The sequence below is a fragment of the Arachis hypogaea genome, chromosome 15 (genome assembly GCF_003086295.3).
Source record: "Arachis hypogaea cultivar Tifrunner chromosome 15, arahy.Tifrunner.gnm2.J5K5, whole genome shotgun sequence".
Taxonomy (NCBI): domain Eukaryota; kingdom Viridiplantae; phylum Streptophyta; class Magnoliopsida; order Fabales; family Fabaceae; genus Arachis; species Arachis hypogaea.
In genome coordinates this window covers 132,471,177-132,490,060 of record NC_092050.1, presented here as the reverse complement: position 1 = coordinate 132,490,060, position 18,884 = coordinate 132,471,177, and the positions used below count along the sequence as shown (strand labels likewise).

Here is an 18,884-nt window from a genome sequence, read left to right as displayed (position 1 = left end):
TTTCTTCGGTTTCTTGGTCACAATCCCCTTTTCAGTGATTTCCTTGGTTTCATTCACTTCTTTAATTTCAAAATTTGGGTGTTGTGTGATGGTTAGAGTGTACCCTTCATTAAGAACTTCTTGAATTGGTGGTTCAATAAACTCACTATCTATGCCAGTCTCTACTTCATTGGAGTGTAGATTTCCCATAATTATTTTCATCCCTTACAACCTCCTTTATTTGTGCATCTTCCTCCTTTGTTTTTGCATCTTCCTCTTCTTCCATGTGTGAGGGTGGACAGTTCTCTAATTTATTGGAGTATAAACTCCTTTGATTGATTTCCTCACTTTCTTCTATAGGATCTTGCATTATCTCTCTTGGGAAGGAATTTGCTTGTTCCTCTTCCTGGGACTTGATAATTGACTGCACATGTTTCTCTATATTTTTGACACTCGTCTTTATATCATGTATGAATTCTTTCATGAGAAGCTCAAGATCTGATGGTACTTGATATGAATAAGGAGATGGTGGCTCTTGATATGGATAAGAAGGAGATGATGATTCTTGATAAGAGTAAAAAGATGATGGTTCTTGGTGTGAATAGGGAGATAGTGGCTCTTGATATGGGTAGAAAGATGATGGTTCTTGATATGGGTAGAAAGATGATGGTTCTTGGTATGAATATGGAGACGGTGGTTCTTGATAGTTGGAACATGGAGCACTGAAGTCTCTTTGGTTTTGACTTTGTCAACCACAATTTGGATAGTTCTCCCATTCACAATAATATGAATCACTCCTTGGGTGTGAGTAGTAACCCATGTGATCTCTCTCCATTATTTTTCTTAGCACAAAACACCAAAAAGAATTATAACGCACCATGTGGTAAACAAGAAAGCAAAGAAGAAAGAACAAAAATTTTTTTTTTCCGAAAATACTAAAGCAAAATTTAAATAAAATTAAAACTAAAACGCCTAATCTAAGCAATCAAATAACTAATAGTTGTTAATCACAGTCAATCCCGACAACGACGCCAAAAACTTGGTGCGAAATTTATAACCACAAACTAACCGGCAAGTACACCGGGTCGTATCAAGTAATACCTCAGGTGAGTGAGGGTCGATCCCACGAGGATTGATGGACTAAGCAACAATGATTAAATGATTTACTTAGTTAGACAAATAAAAAATAGTGTTTGAGAGTTCAAAAAGCATTTAAACAGAAGACAGGCAAATAAATAAGTTGGGAATAAAATATGGAGAAGGCAGTTAAGGGTTCAAAGTTATCTATTTTCCAGATTGACTTTCTTATTAATTTATTTTAATCATGCAAGATTTAATTCATGGCAAACTATATGTGACTAGACCCTAATTCCTTAGACCTTTCTAGTCTCCTCTAACTTTCATCAACCGCCAATTCCTTGGTCAATTAATTCCAATTAGGGGGTGAAGTTTAATTCTAGTTATTATGCCACAAAATCTTAATTATCCAAATATAAGAGGATTATATGTCACGTATCCCGTTAAGTCTAGATAATTAGAATTTAGGAGAAATTGTTTTCAAGCTGTTGTTCAAGTAAAGAGCTTTTCCAAGTTATACAAGAACTCAATTAGAAAGAGGGTCATACTTCCGTTCCACCCAAATTCATAAGATAAAGAACGAAAATAATTCTTAAAATATAAATCAGTACATGAATTAAAATAGAAAAATAATAGTATCAATTCATACAATAGACAGAGCTCCTAACCTTAACAGTGGAGGTTTAGTTGCTCATGGTTCAGAGAGAAAATAAGGATTGTAAATTGGGCTGCGGTGGAATGAAAAGTTAACTAATTGGAATCTCCAAAAGAGAAGTTTCTTTTCTCTTTTATATCTAATCCTAATTAATTTAAAATCTATTTTCTAAAACTAAAATAATATCTTTTCCTATTAAAATTAAAGTTTAAATCAGAATTAATAGGAATCAGCATTTTCTGCACGTGACGCACGTCACGCGTACGCGTCAGTTACGCGTACGCGTCGATGGTCTTCTTCGCGTGTCACACATACGCTGTGCAACTTCACTTTTCACGCATACGCGTCAGGTACGCGCACGCGTCAGGTACGCGCACGCGTCAGGTACCCGCACGCATCGCTCTTCGCTGTCATCTCCTTTAATTCTTGTGCTGATTCCATTTGTGCAAGCTTCCTCTCCATCCTTTAAGTCATTCATGCTCTATATGGCCTTCTTCTCTTTTTCTGCGGAAGCTCCATCAAATCCAACCAAATGCTACCTAAAATAAACAGAATTGTATACAACTCAAAGTACCATCCATAGTGGCTAAAAGATAATTAATTCTTGATTAAACTCAACGAATTAAATACAAATTCACTAGGAAAAAGATAGGAAAGATGCTCACGCATCACCCTACTGCTCCCCTGTGACGCACATTCCTACTGAGGAAAAAGGCTGCCCATCGCACATTCGTGTTCTCGTTGGATGTTTCTTTTTTTAATTTTGATAATTAGATGTTTCTTTGATTTAGATGTATGTTTCTTTCTCTTTATATGGATGTTTTTTTACTTTCAGATGTATTGGATGTTTCTTTTATTTTAGGTAGAAATTAGAGTGAAATGAGTTAGTAAGTTAGTCAAATAAATTATGCGATGAATTAAAATACCACGCGAAAAATTTAGAATGATTTAGTTGAGAAAGAATAGGAATGAAAGAGAAATAAAAAAGAAAATAACAATAAAAAAGGGAAAGGGGCGTATTAATGCTGCATTTAATTTGAACAATTAAAACTAAATATAAATAGAACTCTCCTCCATTAAGGGGAAGAGCTCTATTAATTTCTAATGAAATAAATGTATTGATTCTCTATATCTTTGATTTGTGCATTGTTATTTTTAAGAGAGAATTTTCGTTCTTTATTTCAATGATTCAAATTTATTGGAAAATTGTTTGAATCTGAGTTGAATTTTATGATCAATTCAAAAATTGAATAATAAGAATTGAGCTTGAAGATCCTCTCTCAATACTTATGGTTTTGAATTTAGATTTGATATGTGACAGTGAATCAACTAAATTCAGATCTTAAGAATTGTGTGGTTTAGAAATCAAGAAATGTGCTTCATCTCTTCTCATGAACAATTGATCAAAGAATTGGCAATTGATTAAGTCAAGAGAGAGGTTGAGCTACCAAGGATTTGAAATTCAATCACTTCTGATTTTTCAGAGATCTATAATTGTCTGATTGAGATACAATTGAGATTTATCATTCTAAGTGAATTAACATCTCTGAACCTCAATATTCTTTCTCATCTTATCTTTTTAATTGATTGATTACTACTTTCATTTACTGCTTTATTTAAATTTTACAATTGAGATCTATTTACTGCTTATGTTCCTAATTTATTTATGAGCATTGTTGTCATTTTATTTTTATTTCCAGTCATTTAATTCTAGTCCATTTATTTTACTATCCAGTATTCAATTGCTTGTTTATGTTCTTTGATTAAATCACCATTCAATTATGAATTATCTAACTGGAATAGTCAATTGATTATTGTTGCTTGATCCATTAATCCTCATGGGAACGATAACCCATTCATCATAGTATTACTTGATGCAATCCAGTGCACTTGCCAGTAGTTTGCGGATATTGTAAAACCCGTATCACCTCCCACTGCCGCCTCCTCTTAAACACCATCCACCGTCGTTAGTCAAGAAGCTGTGGTGTGCTACCGTCGCCACCTCGCCCAGAACGGAAACGTTGTTCCGTCTCTCCTCCACGCCACACCATTGTCTTTACTCCATGCTCATTGTCGCAAATCCACCTCCCCTGAAGCCCGCGAAGTGGCGTCGCTACCTCCTCCCTTACTCCCCATAGCGGCACCGTGCCTCTGTTTCCAACAGTCATGCGTTCCCGACGAGTGAGAAGGCCGCCCATTGCCCCATTACATCGCGCACAGCCGCACTGCTCTACTGTTCCCCTACGACGCGCATTCCTGTTGAGGAAGAAAGCCGCCCGTCGCACATTGGTGTTCTCGTTGGATGTTTCTTTTTTTAATTTTGATAGTTAAATGTTTCTTTGATTTAGATGTATGTTTCTTTCTCTTTATATGGATATTTTTTTTTACTTTCAGATGTATTGAATGTTTCTTTTATTTTAGGGAGAAATTAGAATGGAGGTGCAACGAATGAAGTGACTGCGGTCTTTGGCGAGAGGGCGGCGCAGTGTGAAGAGTTTGGGAGAGAGAAAGTAGGGTTTTGGGGCTTTCTTTTACCGTGAGTGGAGAATGAAAATGGAATTAGAATTTGAATATTCTTAATTAATTAAAAATTTGATTTTTAAAAATTAATTTAACATTTTTTTAATTCATTGTTTATGTTATTGATGTGAGGATTTATACTAGTTCAGAATTTAACAAAATAATTTCGTTGTGAGTATAGCCCAAACCGACAATCGATCCTCAAATTAAAGTTTAATTTTTGGTTGTCACAAGTCCAACCTAATAAAAATAACTGAGAGTATTAGTCCCGAGTCGTTCTCCTTAGGAATTACAATCGAGTGCTCAATTATTGGTTATAAAATTTAAGAGGTTGGGTTGATAAAGCAAGAAATTAAAAAGGCAAGAAATTAAAGCAAACAATTAAAGAAAGCAATTACTAAAGAGAGACATTCATGGCAAGGATTGAGAATATAGGATTTCTATCCTAGTTTTAATTATCATACAATGATTAACAAGAGCTAATCCTATTAAGTCATCTTCAACATCGGAAGAAGGTACAATATTATCTTCAACATAGGAAGAAAGTCTAATAGGACTAGTTAATATCAATCCATAAGTCCTAATCAACTCCCTAATTGAATTAGCAAGAGATTAGAGTCAATGGAAATAATATTAACTAACAACTCTAGATCACCAACATGAGTTGGGTATTAATGACTCAAGATTGCCTAATTTCTCTTTCTAAGCCAAGAATACTCAAAAAGCTACTCTAAAATTCAACCAAGCATTTTGTCAAACACTTGGAAGGCATAAAAGGAAAGCATCATAAATTGCAAGAAATAATAAAATCTACCACTACCAATTGCAAGAAAATGATAACAACAACTCAATTAAATAATAAAGGAACATAAAACATAAATTGCATTAATAGAGAATCCAAATCCAACAATAGTGCATGAACATAAAAATGACATAAAAAGAAAATTAACAAGAGAACTAAGAAGAACAAAGATATAAGAACAATAAATTATAAAGAAAACTAGATGAAAACAAGAATTAAACCCTAGATCTAACATGAAAATAAACTAAGAACCCTAATTTCTAGAGAGAAGAGGGAGCTGTTCTCTCTAGAAATAACCTAAAGCATGATCCTAAACTAATCTAATTGCTCCCCCCTTTGTCCATCTTGAGTTCTGCATCAAATAGTTTCAGAAATGAGTTGGATTTGGGCTTGGAAAGTTCAGAAATCGCCCCCAGCAAATTCACTTTAACGAGGTCACGTGATCAGCGTCACGCGTGCGCGTGGTTGACGCGTGCGCGTCGCTGGCAAATTTCCTCCTCACGCGTACGCGTGGGTGACGTGTGCGCGTGGCCATGATTCCTCCAAATGCTCATTTTTTTATGAATTCTCCATTTTGCATACTTTTCTCTTCACTTCTTCCATCCAATCCTTGCCTTATAAGTCTAAAATCACTCAACAAACATATCAAAGATTTGAATGGAAGATTTGAATGGAATTAAAGTGAATTAAAATTAGCAAATTTAAGGCCTAAAAAACATGTTTTCACTCTTAAATACAAAATTAGAGAAAATTATAAAAGTATGCTATTTCATTAAATAAATGTGAGATAAGTTGATAAAATCTCCTAAATTCAATATAGAATAAACCATAAATTTAAGATTTATCAGTTATTTAGAATGAGCGTGGTCCTCCTATATTTTTTCAATCGGAAATCAAAGCCCACTAAATTTAGAGATCAATTGCTATTATACTAACAAATCTACAAATCAAATTCCAACAAAACTTCAATCAAAATTTGCACTATGATCCTTTTTATGATAATACTACTTGATGTCTCCATTGGCAATGAATTAAATTGATGATAATTGATAAATAATTTTTTATAGTAGAATCGATCGAAGAGGTATAATTATGAAAAAAACAAAGATGAAATGAGTTAGTAAGTTAGTAAAATAAATTATGCGATGAATTAAAATACCACGCGGAAAATTTAGAATGATTTAATTGAGAAAGAATAGGAATGAAAGAGAAATAAAAAAGAAAATAACAATAAAAAGGGATTAATGCTGTATTTAATTTGAACAATTAAAATTAAATATAAATAGAAATACTAGAAAATAGAAACATGCTGGTTGTTTCATATTATTTAGCAAGTATATAACATTTGATAATGTGAACTCGATTTTATTTTTTTTAATTTTAATTTTTAAAATAATTAAAATACATAACTAATTAATAATAAAAAGAATAAAGTATTATTTTTGTTTTCAATATTTGAAATAAGTCCTAAAGTTATATTTAACATTTAAATCGTCCTATTTAAGTCCCTAACATTTTAAAATTGTCCCAATATTATCCTACCATTAGAAATCTGTTAACAGAATTGACGATGGGAGAAAATTGAGACGATTTTAAGACGTTAAAGATTTAAATAGAATGAAAATATTAGGGACAAAAACGATACATTATTTTTAAAAGAATTACCAAATCAAGTAAAATAAAAGTAAATTTTAACGAAATAAATTGCATTACGAATTCAAGATTTTTTCTCATCATAGAATACTTCTAAAATGATTAGTAGATAAACTTAAAAAAAATTGAATATATATATAATAAAGTATAAATTATACCTTTTTTACTCTATTGTACCGAAGTTTTTTAATATCTAATTTAATTAAATTTTATTTTTAATTTTGAAATAAATTTTAATTTTATTCTTTAATAATATCAATTTTTACAATAGATAATTATTCGATTATTTTTTAATTATATCTAAGTAAATTACTCTTAATCACATTATTTTCATTCTAAATAAATTTATTTTTAATTTTAATCTTGATCATATTACTTTTATTCTAAGTAAATAAAAGAAATAATTATCTGTAGTAAAAAAATTAAAATTATTGAAAAAATTAAAATTTATTAAAAAATTAAAAATAAAATTTAATTAAATTAAACATTAAAGAAGTTCAGAATATTAGAGATAAAAAGATATAATTTATATTTTATTGTATATGTATATGTTCTTTTTTTTTCTTTTCCAAAAGTTTGTATACTAATCACTCTACAAGTATAAGTAAAAATGAAGCCATTGCCTTTGTGAGCTTGAGGAAGACACACCAATTGTTGAATGAGAAAGAAGCATAGAGCCACAGACGATCGGACGAAGACACGGTGGTGTCTGAGCTCAATGGACAGCGACGCTGAGTGAAACCCTTGCAACGGTAGGGGAGTAATCTAGGATTTGTGTTTTGGGGGTGAGGCCTGTATACCTGTCAAGGTTCTAAAAACTAAACCGAATTGGCCGGTTCAACCGGGTTAATCGAAAACCGATCATTTGGTTCGTTCGATTAATCTCCAAAATCGTGTTGCAAAAAACTGGTTGAAAAATCGATCGAACTGTCGATTAACCGACAAACCGATCGAACCGGCTGAGTTTTTTAAAGGCCCGGTTCGCTATTGACATAGAGAACGGCGTCGTTTTGATCGAAAACAAAGGCAAAAAGGAACAGATCCACATCCCCCTTCTTTCTCTCATAAACCCAACCCTAAACCATATCAGAGCAGAGAAGCATGCCAGCATCTCCCTTTTCCGTTGCCGAGCTACTCTCCGTCGGCCAGAGGTTGCTGTCGCCGCCGAACTGGCCTCAACCGAGCCAACCACTTCTCTCATCGGCGTCACTCACGTGCACAGAACCCACGAGCACGTTTGTTTGCGGTCTTCGTTTCCAGTCGCAATCCTTTTCTTGTCGTTGCGGTGGTTCATTCTCCCCTCGACATCTCTCTTCAAGCTCTTTCTCTGACCTCACTCTCTCTCACCCTCACCCAAGTCGCATATATTGAGGTATCAAAATCAGAGTTCATAGCCTTACCCAGTACCCACACTCACCCTCACTCTCACCCTCACCGCCTTCTCCATCGCCGAAAACTCATGTCGGCTCTGGCGTTCACACAGTCGCAGTTCTCTTCCTGTGTCGCTGATGTTCTCTTCCTTGATTAGTGATTTTGTTAACAGGAGAGGTTGTTTTTGTTGAGTTAATTATTGTCAATTATTGATAAATTTTTGAGTTAATTTTGTACAGTCTCCAGTCTTCCACTACTTCTCCAATTTCATTTCTGCCAGTTGATTGTTTTTCTGGATTATTTTTTTCATTGTTGATTGTTGTTTGTTGTTTTTCTTAGTTAATGGTTGTGCTTTTTAGTTAATTAATTTCCGAGTTATGTTGTTTTGTATCATATTGGGCAAATTGGATTGAATGATCTGATAATTTTTTTGGCAAGAGAAGGTCAGATTCAAGAGATGGGCATCAGTTTCTTCGAAGTTCCTCCAACATTCCTCTTTCCTTTTTTTTTGGATGTAGCTGGTATTAGATCTTCCAGATTAGTCTTGTGTTAGTTTTTGGGCCTTGGGCCCTCCTCATCATCCAGGGAGAAAAGAAATGATGTGTTATCAATTTTTTTCATAAACTTTGATGTTTCATGAATTTTTAATAATAAATTGTAGGTAAATTATATATTAAATTTTTATTTTTTAATATTTTTTATTTTATATTTAATTAAATCGGTTCGACCACGATTCGACTCCGGTTGAATCATTAAATCATTGAACCAGTTATTTGACCAGTTCATTGTCCGGCTCGATTCTCGCAACCTTGATACCTATATCTGAATGAGGAGGAGGAGAAGTGGAACCTGCGCGCTGCACTGCTCGAGGGGAAGGAAAAAGGATTTATTTTTTTTAAAAGAAACCGCAAAACGACGAGCAGAGAACAGATGAAGACAACGAGTTACTTGACGGTAAGATGATGGACGCTCGAGGAAGAAGTTGTGGGCCTGCGATTGGTGAGTCTGAGAGGGAACAGGGGATGGAGAGGGTCGCTGCGGAAGCTCGACGAATGGAGGCAATGGCTCACTCCTTGCAGCGACAGTGGAACTTAGAATCCTAATTTTTGAACTTTGAAGCATTGCTTTTCTGAGTCTAAATGAGTCACGAAGGGAGTGTTAGAGGAAGGGGGTGGGTGACGCGTTATGCGTTGGGGTTTTTTTTTTTTTTAAAAAAAAAGAAACTCAAAATGACGTTGTCGGTTTCGGTCCAATCCAACCGGCCGATTCAACGATTTTTAAGTAGATTTTTATTTGGCGATTTTAAATATTGGATCAGGTCGTTTTTATCGCCGATTCCTAGTTCAATTGCCAGTCTAATTTGCCAAACCATAGTCATTATATATAAAAAAATAAAAAAATTAAAAATCAGTTGATTAACGTACCGAATAAAACATATTTTTAACTCAAGAGAGATTATTAACAAAAAAAATTAACTAGTTTCACAAAATAAAAAATCAAAGATCAAAAATGGTATTTTTTTTTGCTGGAACCTCATAATCTTTCTAAAAAATTTTGCGGAGATAAAGATGGATATTCATTCTAATAATAATTATATTTTTGTTGTGATAAAGATGGATATAGTTTAGGTGGATTTCATTCTCAAGACTGAATGAATCTCTTTACAAGACAAAAAGCAATAAATGAAGGTTGAAAGTGGAATCACTTTACATGTATAAATAGCAAGCATCGTGTGATGCATTTTACACACAATCAATCAATAACAACAATCTCTTCTCTCTCTCTTATACTATTTTCTCTTTCTTATACTACAATATTAATATATTAATTATATTGTGATAGTAATTGTAGTGAATAGTAATACTAGAGTTTCTTATTTACACTTTCTTATTTTATATTTATTATATCTTCCTTAATTATTTATATTACAACACGTTATCAGCACAAAGCTCTAACGAAATTTTAGGAAGACTCCAGGTAATAAATTTTTATTATGTTAAAGCTCTCTCATCTTGAATTTAATGCTCTTGATATATTTGGAAATAATTATTTATCATGGATACTAGATGTTAAAATCCATCTTGATTTAATGGATCTTGAAGATACCATTAAGGCTAAAAATAATGCATCCCAGAAGGATAAAGCCAAAGCCATGATTTTTCTTCGTCGTCATGTTGACGTATGATTGAAAAATGAATATCTCACAAAGATCTTGCAGATCTATGGAAAGGCCTTGAAGAAAGGTACAATCATCAAAAGACGGTGATACTTCCTCAAACCCGATATGTTAGAGAAAATTTTCTTGACCTTCCATACCTCGATTGTGCTCCTGCAGCAGCAGTATCGAGAAAAAAAATTAAAAATGTTCTGAGTTAATTTCTTGCTTTCTTGTTGCTGAATGCAACAATGAGTTGCTCTTAAGAAATCATGAAACGCGCCCAGCTGGCGCCGCCCCATTTTCTGAAGCAAATGCGGCAAATTATAACCCCAGAAGAGGTAAATGGCAAGATTTTTATAATAAAAAAAATTATGGAAGGAAAAGAAATTATGTTCACAAGAAAAGATCTCACCAGAAGTTGGATAAAGAAAGAAACAATGAGCAAAATAAATCAATTGAGGATAAATGCTTCCGTTGTGGTGGAAAGGGCCATTGGTCACGTACCTGTCGTACGCGAAGGCACTTAGTTGATCTTTATCAAGTATCCTTGAAAAATGATGACAAAGGAAAGGAAACAAATTTTGTTTCAAATGATGAAAATTCCACCGCTCATTATGATGTATCTAATTTCTTTAAAGATTCTGAAGGAAATATTGGCTATTTGATCAATGATGGAATAGTTTGATATATGTATGTGTTTGTTAAGTATTCATGTGAATAATTTTACTGTGCATGTACTTCTACTCATTTTATTATTATTATCATTTGTTTTTGAAGAAAAATGGCAAGGATATACTCTAAAGATATTTGCCTTGCGAATAGTGCAAGTTCGCACACTATTCTTAAAAGTACTATATATTTTACCCATCTTGTGCCAAAAGAAGAATATGTTAATACTATTATTGGCTCGGACAATGTGATAGAAGGCTCCGGAAGAGCTATAATTTTGTTTCCCGAAGGAACAAAATTTATAATAAATAATGCACTATTATCTACCAAGTCTCTGAAGAACTTGTTGAGTTTCAAAGATATTTGCCAAAATGGATATCATATTGAAACGATGAATGAGGAAAATCATGAGTATTTATGTATCACAACTCATGATTTAAATAAAAAGGTTATATTAGAAAAGTTGCCCTCACTTTCATCTGGGTTATATTATACCAAGATTAGTGCAATTGAATCACATGCTACTGTAAACCAGAAGTTTACTAGCCCAAATCAATTCATAACTTGGCACGACCGATTGGGTCATTCGGGAACAACCATGATGTGGAGAATTATTGAAAACTCCCATGGACATTCACTAAAGAACCAGAAGATTCTTAAAACTAGTGAATTTTGTTGTGATGCATGTTCTCAGGGAAAGTTAATTGTAAGACCATCACCAGTAAAGATTGGATTTGAGTCCCCTGAATTCCTAGAAAGGATTTAAGGTGATATATGTGGACCTATTCATCCACCATGTGGATCTTTTAGATATTTTATGGTCCTGATAGACGCATCTTCGAGATGGTCATATGTGTGCTTATTATCTTCTCACAACCTGGCGTTTGCGAGATTACTGTCTCAAATTATTCGATTAAAAACACAATTTCCAGAAAATCCAATCAAAGCAATTCGTCTTGATAATGCTGGCGAATTTACTTCCCAAGCATTTGATGCTTATTGTATGACTAATGGAATAAGTGTTGAACATCCAGTAGCTTATGTTCACACACAAAATGGGTTAGCAGAATCACTTTTTAAACGCCTCCAATTAATTGCTAGACCCTTACTTATGAGAACAAATCTCTCAACTTCAGTTTGGGGGCATGCTATTTTACATGCCGCAGTACTTATTTGTTTGAAGCCAACGAGTTACCATCAGTTCTATCCTATGCAATTAGCTTTTGGCCAGCAGCCAAATGTTTCCCATTTAAGAATATTTGGGTGTGCAATATATGTTCCCATTGCACCACCTAATTGCACTAAAATGGGACCCCAAAGAAAATTGGGGATATATGTTGGATATGATTCTCCCTCTATAGTGAGGTATCTTGAGATATAAAATGGAGATGTATTTAAAGCCCAGTTTGCGGATTGTCATTTTGATGAATCAAAATTTCCAACATTAGGGGGAGAGAATAAGTTTCCTGAAAAGGAACTTAATTGGAATGCATCATCGTTGATGCATTTAGATCCTCGATCAGGGCAATGTGAACTAGAAGTTCAAAAGATTATACATTTGCAAAGAATAGCAAATGAATTGCCTGATGCATTTTTCGATACAAAGAGGATAACCAAATCTTATATACCAGCGGAAAATGCCCTAATTCGAATTGATGTCCCAGTAGGACAAGTAGCCACTGAAGCAAATTCACGCCAGAAACGTAGAAGGATGGAAAATGCCCCAATTCGAATTGATGTCCCAGTAGGACAAATAGCCACTGAAGCAAATACACGCCAGAAGCGTGGCAGGCCTGTCGGTTCCAAAGATAGAAATCCTCGAAAGAGAAAAGAGGTAAATACGATTCCTGTTGAAAAAGATATTGTAAAGACACCTGCAGTTGTCCAAAATTCTGATATAACGCCAGAAGACGTTCAGGTACCTGAAAATTGTGAAAATGATGAGATCTCGATAAATTATGTCTTTACAGGAGAGAAATGAGACCGAAATAAGACAATTGTCAATGAAATATTTGCATATAATGTGGCATTGAATATCATACATGAAAGTAAGGATCTTGAGCCAAGATCAGTCGAAGAATGTCGACAAAGGAATGATTGGCCAAAATAGAAAGAAGCCATGAAGGCTGAGTTACACTCACTTGCAAAACGTGAAGTCTTTGGACCTGTAGTCCGTACACCTGAAGATGTAAAATCTGTTGGATACTGATGGGTATTTGTGAGAAAACAAAATGAGAAAAATGAAGTTGTGAGCTACAAAGCTTGACTTGTGGCACAAGGTTTTTCACAAAGGCCCGGTATAGATTATGAAGAAATGTATTCCCCTGTAGTGGATGCGATAACATTGCGTTATTTGGTCAGTTTATCTACATATCATAAACTGCATATGCATTTAATGGATGTGGTAACAGCCTATTTGTACGGCTCATTAGATCGGGATATCTATATGAAAGTCCCTGAAGGACTAAAGATATCTAAACCATCCAATGAATATTTGCAAGGGTTATACTCAGTCAAATTGCAAAGATCTTTATATGGTCTAAAGCAATCTGGACAAATGTGGTACAATCGTCTTACTGAGTATCTGGCCAAAAACGAATTTAAGAATGATGATATCTGCCCGTGTGTTTTCATAAAGAAATCTGCATTTGGATTTATTATAATTGCTGTGTACGTTGATGATTTAAATATCATTGGCACTCCTGAAGAGATTCCAACAATTATAAAAACTCTAAAAGAAGAGTTTGAGATGAAAGATCTTGGAAGGACTAATTTTTGTCTCAGCCTGCAGATCGAGCATATAAAAAAATGGGATCTTTATTCATCAAACAACATACACAGAGAAGATCTTGAAAAGATTTTATATGGATAAGTCACATCCCTTGAGTACCCCAATGGTCGTAAGATCTTTGGATGTGGAGAAGGATCAATTCCGTCCTAAAGAAGAAAATGAAGATACCCTTGGTCCAGAAGTACCATATCTTAGTGCCATTGGAGTGCTAATGTATCTTGCTAATAATACACGACCCGATATATCATTTGCTGTGAACTTACTAGCAAGGTATAGTTCCTCTCCAACCAGAAGACATTGGAGCGGAATCAAGCAAATCTTTCGATATCTTCATGGAACGATTGATATGGGATTGTTTTATCCCTGTGAATCCAAGTCACAACTAGTTGGTTATGCAGATGCTGGCTATTTGTCTGATCCACATAAAGGGAGATCTCAAACAAGATACCTATTCACATATGGTGGTACAGCTATATCATGGAGGTCCACGAAACAGACGATTGCTGCAACATCCTCTAATCATGCCGAAATACTTGCGATATATGAAGCTAGTCGCGAGTGTTTTTGGCTGAGGAGTTTGATCCAATATATTCTGTCATCATGTGGACTGATTGATCATAAGATAGCTTCAACTGTCCTGTTTGAAAATAATATAGCATGCATTGCTCAACTTAAGGGTGGATACATCAAAGGTGATAGAACAAAGCATATTTCTCCCAAATTCTTCTTCACTCATGATCTTCAAAATCAAAGGACAATTGATGTCCAACAGATCCGCTCAAGTGATAATCTGGCAGATTTATTCACAAAGTCACTCCCAAAATCTTCTTTTGAAAGATTGGTACATCAGATTGGGATGCGCCGATTTCGAGATATAAAATAATGTCGGCAAGAGGGGGAGACTGTATTCTTTTTTCCTTGGTCAGGTTTTTTCCCATTAGATTTTTCTTGACAAGGTTTTTAATGAGGCAGTCCCCATCACTAAAGGATATTGTACTCTTTTTCCTTCATTAAGGTTTTTTCCCACTGGATTTTTCTTTAGTAAGGTTTTAACGAGGCAATAATCCTGAATAGTCATCCAAGGGGAGTGTTGTAATAAAGATGGATAACCACGTATAGCTTAGGTGGATTTCATTCTTAAGACTGAATGAATCTCTTTACAAGACAAAAAACAATAAATGAAGGTTGAAAGTGGAATCACTTTACATGTATAAATAGCAAGTATCCTCTGATACATTTTACACACAATCAATCAATAACAACAATTTCTTCTCTCTCTTATACTAATCTCTCTTTCTTATACTAATTTACACTTTCTTATTTTATATTTATTATATCTTCCTTAATTATTTATATTACAACAATTTTTATATAAAAGTCAATCCTATTCGCTATTCGGTGTACTGATATCTTTTCTACCACAATTTGCCCCTTGAGAGTGCTGTATTTAGCGTCGTTTGCTTGTGAGTGTGTTTGTGTGCGGATACTGGATAGACAGATAGGGTGACGCCACCCAGTGCCCAGTGGCAAATAACGTCCTCAGGGAGCGTTCAGTGTTTGAGAATTTGCCACAATGGCCACACTCTCTTTTCACTCCATTCCTTTCTCTTCTTCTACACTCCCCACCCCTTCCTCTTCTTCTTCTTCTTCACTTGCTTTTCGCACCTTCTTCCCCTTCCAAAATTCCAAGCTTTTTCTTCCTCGGCGGGCACGCACAACCTGCAACAACACCAACAACAACCGTAGGAGTAGGTGGTTATTCGTTACCAAAGCTGTTGAAGAAGAGGTTCAACAACAGCAACAACAAGAAGAAGCCACCACCGAACAACAACCCGTTGTTGTTCCCGTTTCTCCGTCTGATACTCTCACCATGTTTTTTCAGGTATCAACACACGCACCCCAATCCAGTTCCCGTGCTTTTGTTAGAATGCCCTAATTTCAAATTCTAGAGTTGGAGTGGAACATTGCCTGTTAATTTAACTAGTTATGTTGATGCGCCTTTAACTTGTGACTCCAATTTTTGTTCTTTACTAGTAGTGTTCACTCAATCAATACTTTTTTTTCTTGGTGAACTTTGGGTACTAATTTGAGCATTCAATGGCTGGGTTGTGTTTGACTGTTTGTGCAATTACATCTTCAGCAAGGTTTTCAAACTTGAGAGATTACACACTTTAATAATACAATTTCACTCCTAAACTCAATTTAGGGAACTAAACTGGTAAAATCTGAGTCTATTCGAGTGTTTAGTAACTTTCGGTTACTACTAATTGTAGTTGTGTTCCTTTTTTTTTTTAATTGTTCCTTCTTTCTTGAGACTAACTGTCTGCATTTCGCAAATTTGAAGGCAGAGGGAACAATGAGTGAATCAGCCATTCCAACCGTATCCAAGGCCTTAGAGGTGCATCCGAAAACTTTCTTTTATTGTTCTATTACTTTGATTTGACGTATTTCCTTGTATGTGTTTATTCTTTGGATTCCCTGTAGCAGTAGTAGCAATAATACTTATAATTAGAATATGCTTTTGAAGTAACTATCTGTTATTTTCTTCTCAGAATGACCATATCAGTTTTTGTTGGGTGATTATAAATTGTAATGATGTTGGAGGGTAGGAAGTATGACAAACATTTGTGATGGTTTTTAATCCCAATTCCAATGCATGTTGTGTTCAATTGTAAATTAAAATAATGTTTTAGAAATTGTGTGTATCTTTGATTGAGGATATGATAAAAGGATGATGATGAAGAAATTAAGGAGGGTGTAGATAGAGGTGTCAGACATGGACTTTCTATTTATGCTGGACCATGTCTCTTCCTCTAGTTATAGGGTCTAATGCATTCTACAGAATTGGATAAAAATGTGAAATAACGTTGTCATTTATGTAATTGTATAGCAGCGTTCTGGTATTCTGAAAAGTAGCTCATGATGCACACACTGTTGTACCAAAAATTGATTTGCCAATGCAGGTGAACTAGCTGGAATTTGTAACAGTTATTTCATGAATGTTTTAGATTCTGCATATGCATTGCGGAACAAATGTAAATTTGTAATATGGGGTAAGAGAGGAAAAGCAAGTGAAGTTGCTTGTGTTTTGGTTGAACTTTTTCTCTCTTTGCATTCAACATTTCCTTCCTTTTCTGTGAGTGGTTATATTGCAGATTTGTTACAATTTCTGGAAAGAAATCCATACCACCTAGCGACTTTTGTTAAGCTATATTCCCAGGAAATAATTTGCTGGGGACTCTTGTGACTTGTCTTCTTTCTTCTTTAGTCATGTTGCCGTTGTCTTTGTGAAATTTGGCTTAATTGAACTTATGCTGCTTTTCAATTTCCTTAAGTCTAGTTCTTTTTGGGCAGGACATAGAGGGTGTTGCAAGTTTGAAGGTTCAGGTTCTTGAGGGACTCGCAACTGTAGAGGTATACTCTAATATTGCCAAAAGGATTCCAGTGATAAACTCAAATTTCAAAGAATTTAATCTACTCTTATAGTGTTATCCTGGAAGTGCAGGTAATGCAAAGATGAAATATTCTACAAAATGACGAACTCCATAAATTTATGCTCATGGATTTTTTTTTCTTTAATATATTTTCTGGAACAAATATGCTCTGCTTAAAACCAAAATTTTGAAAAGTTTCATATATCAATCAGTCTATACTATCAATTAATTTGAAATGACTCATCCCAATAGGTGTTAAATTATAATTGTTTGGGTTAGTAACTACTAAGACAATGGGCGGAGAAAGAAAGATTAATAAACTGTGTATTATGAATTTTTGTTGTGTATATCATTCTTCAGAATCATAGATATGAGTCACTACTTCTAGAAGAAAGAGAGGTGGGGAGATATAAAGATGATTTAATCTGATTGGGCCTGATTTTGCTTCCGTTGGGCCAATGAGGATGACTGGTCCAATAGTAACCTTTGCCATACACTTTATTTTTAGCTTTTCAATATGAGGAACCCATTCTATGTCTTGAAAACAATTTAGAATGTACCTTCTGTTTTATTTTAAAAAATTGCACATAGAATCTGCTTCTATATCAAAAATCATTAATGGTGAATTTCTATGATGTTTGTTTAGTTGAAGAAGCAGACAACTGTCCAAGCAACAGGTGTGGCTTCTAGTTTGGTGGAAACAATACAAGGTTCGGGTTTCAAATTACAGACACTGAATCTGAGTTTTGATGAAGAATATGTTGCAGCTGAATAAACTAGTGTGTTATTTAAGAACACCGGAGATGGAGAAAATGCATCTAAAAATTAGAAGAGAAAAAAAAGTGTGTATTTATTTTTCCTTGTAAAAGCCTACTTTCATATTGCTGACCGAATGTAGCATGCACAGTTGAACGTGACATAATTTGGCAACAACTAAATGTAGTGTTCGATCTTATTTTTGGCACATACAGCATATTTTGTTTATAAGTTTGATGTGTTAAACCATTAACTGGGCTTATAGCGCGATATGTTTTCTATTATTGGAAAAACTCTCAAATTATTGATATTACGAGAGTGGGCATTTGGTCTAGTGGTATGATTCTCGCTTAGGGTGCGAGAGGTCCCGAGTTCAATTCTCGGAATGCCCCCATTCTTATTTTGTTTTGTTTTTCTTTTATTTCTTGAAAATAATGATAAGATTTAATTACTTGATTGATTTTTATAATTTTATCAAATTTTTACTATTTAAAAATTTGTAAATTAGTTCTTATTTTAAATATTGTATAATTTATTTTATAATAAACACATTTTAAAGAGTCTTGCTAGGTGTTGGAATTTTTTTATTTTATTAAATAAATATAAAATTTATAAAAATATATGAAATACAGTGTAATTATATAATGCAGAATTGGCCACATACAATTTATGTCAGAAGAGTTAAATGGAGTCTCAGTCTCAAGATCCATGCAAGAATAGAATATGGGCTTAGTTTTCGAGACATGCACAATACGCAAATTGGTGACTCAGTATTTAAGATGTGCTCATCCAATTTAATTCAAATAATTTTAAATTTTAAATTTATAAAAATATTTCATTTAGAATTTGGATGATTATAATTTAAATTAATAACTTAATTTAATTTAATAAAAACAAATATTCTTGTATTGTTGTATTAGTTATTCATGAGCACTACAAAATTAATTTAAAAAATGACATTATTAAAATAAATCATACGTGTATAAAAATAAATTGACTACACTTTATACGTATACTTA

General features: G+C 34.0%; 1 protein-coding gene and 1 non-coding gene across 2 annotated transcripts; both read left to right on the top strand.

Annotated features, from left to right (window-relative positions):
- Positions 1–14,801: 14,801 nt before the first annotated feature.
- LOC112750744 (uncharacterized) lies at positions 14,802–18,075 on the top strand. The gene is made up of 4 exons (XM_025799569.2): positions 14,802–15,557; positions 16,020–16,073; positions 17,030–17,089; positions 17,756–18,075. Exons 1-4 carry the CDS (start codon positions 15,249–15,251, stop codon positions 17,882–17,884), a joined length of 552 nt encoding a protein of 183 aa, XP_025655354.1. The 5' UTR covers positions 14,802–15,248; the 3' UTR covers positions 17,885–18,075.
- Positions 18,076–18,185: 110 nt separating this feature from the next.
- TRNAP-AGG (transfer RNA proline (anticodon AGG)) lies at positions 18,186–18,257 on the top strand. Its single transcript has one exon. It is a non-coding gene; the product is annotated as a tRNA-Pro (tRNA).
- Positions 18,258–18,884: the final 627 nt, after the last annotated feature.

Coding starts and splice junctions, on each gene's coding strand:
- LOC112750744 (XM_025799569.2), top strand. CDS start 15,249: ATGGCCACACTCTCTTTTCACTCCATTCCTTTCTCTTCTTCTACACTC. Junction 15,558..16,019: donor CTCTCACCATGTTTTTTCAG/GTATCAACACAC, acceptor GCAAATTTGAAG/GCAGAGGGAACAATGAGTGA. Junction 17,090..17,755: donor AGGGACTCGCAACTGTAGAG/GTATACTCTAAT, acceptor ATGTTTGTTTAG/TTGAAGAAGCAGACAACTGT.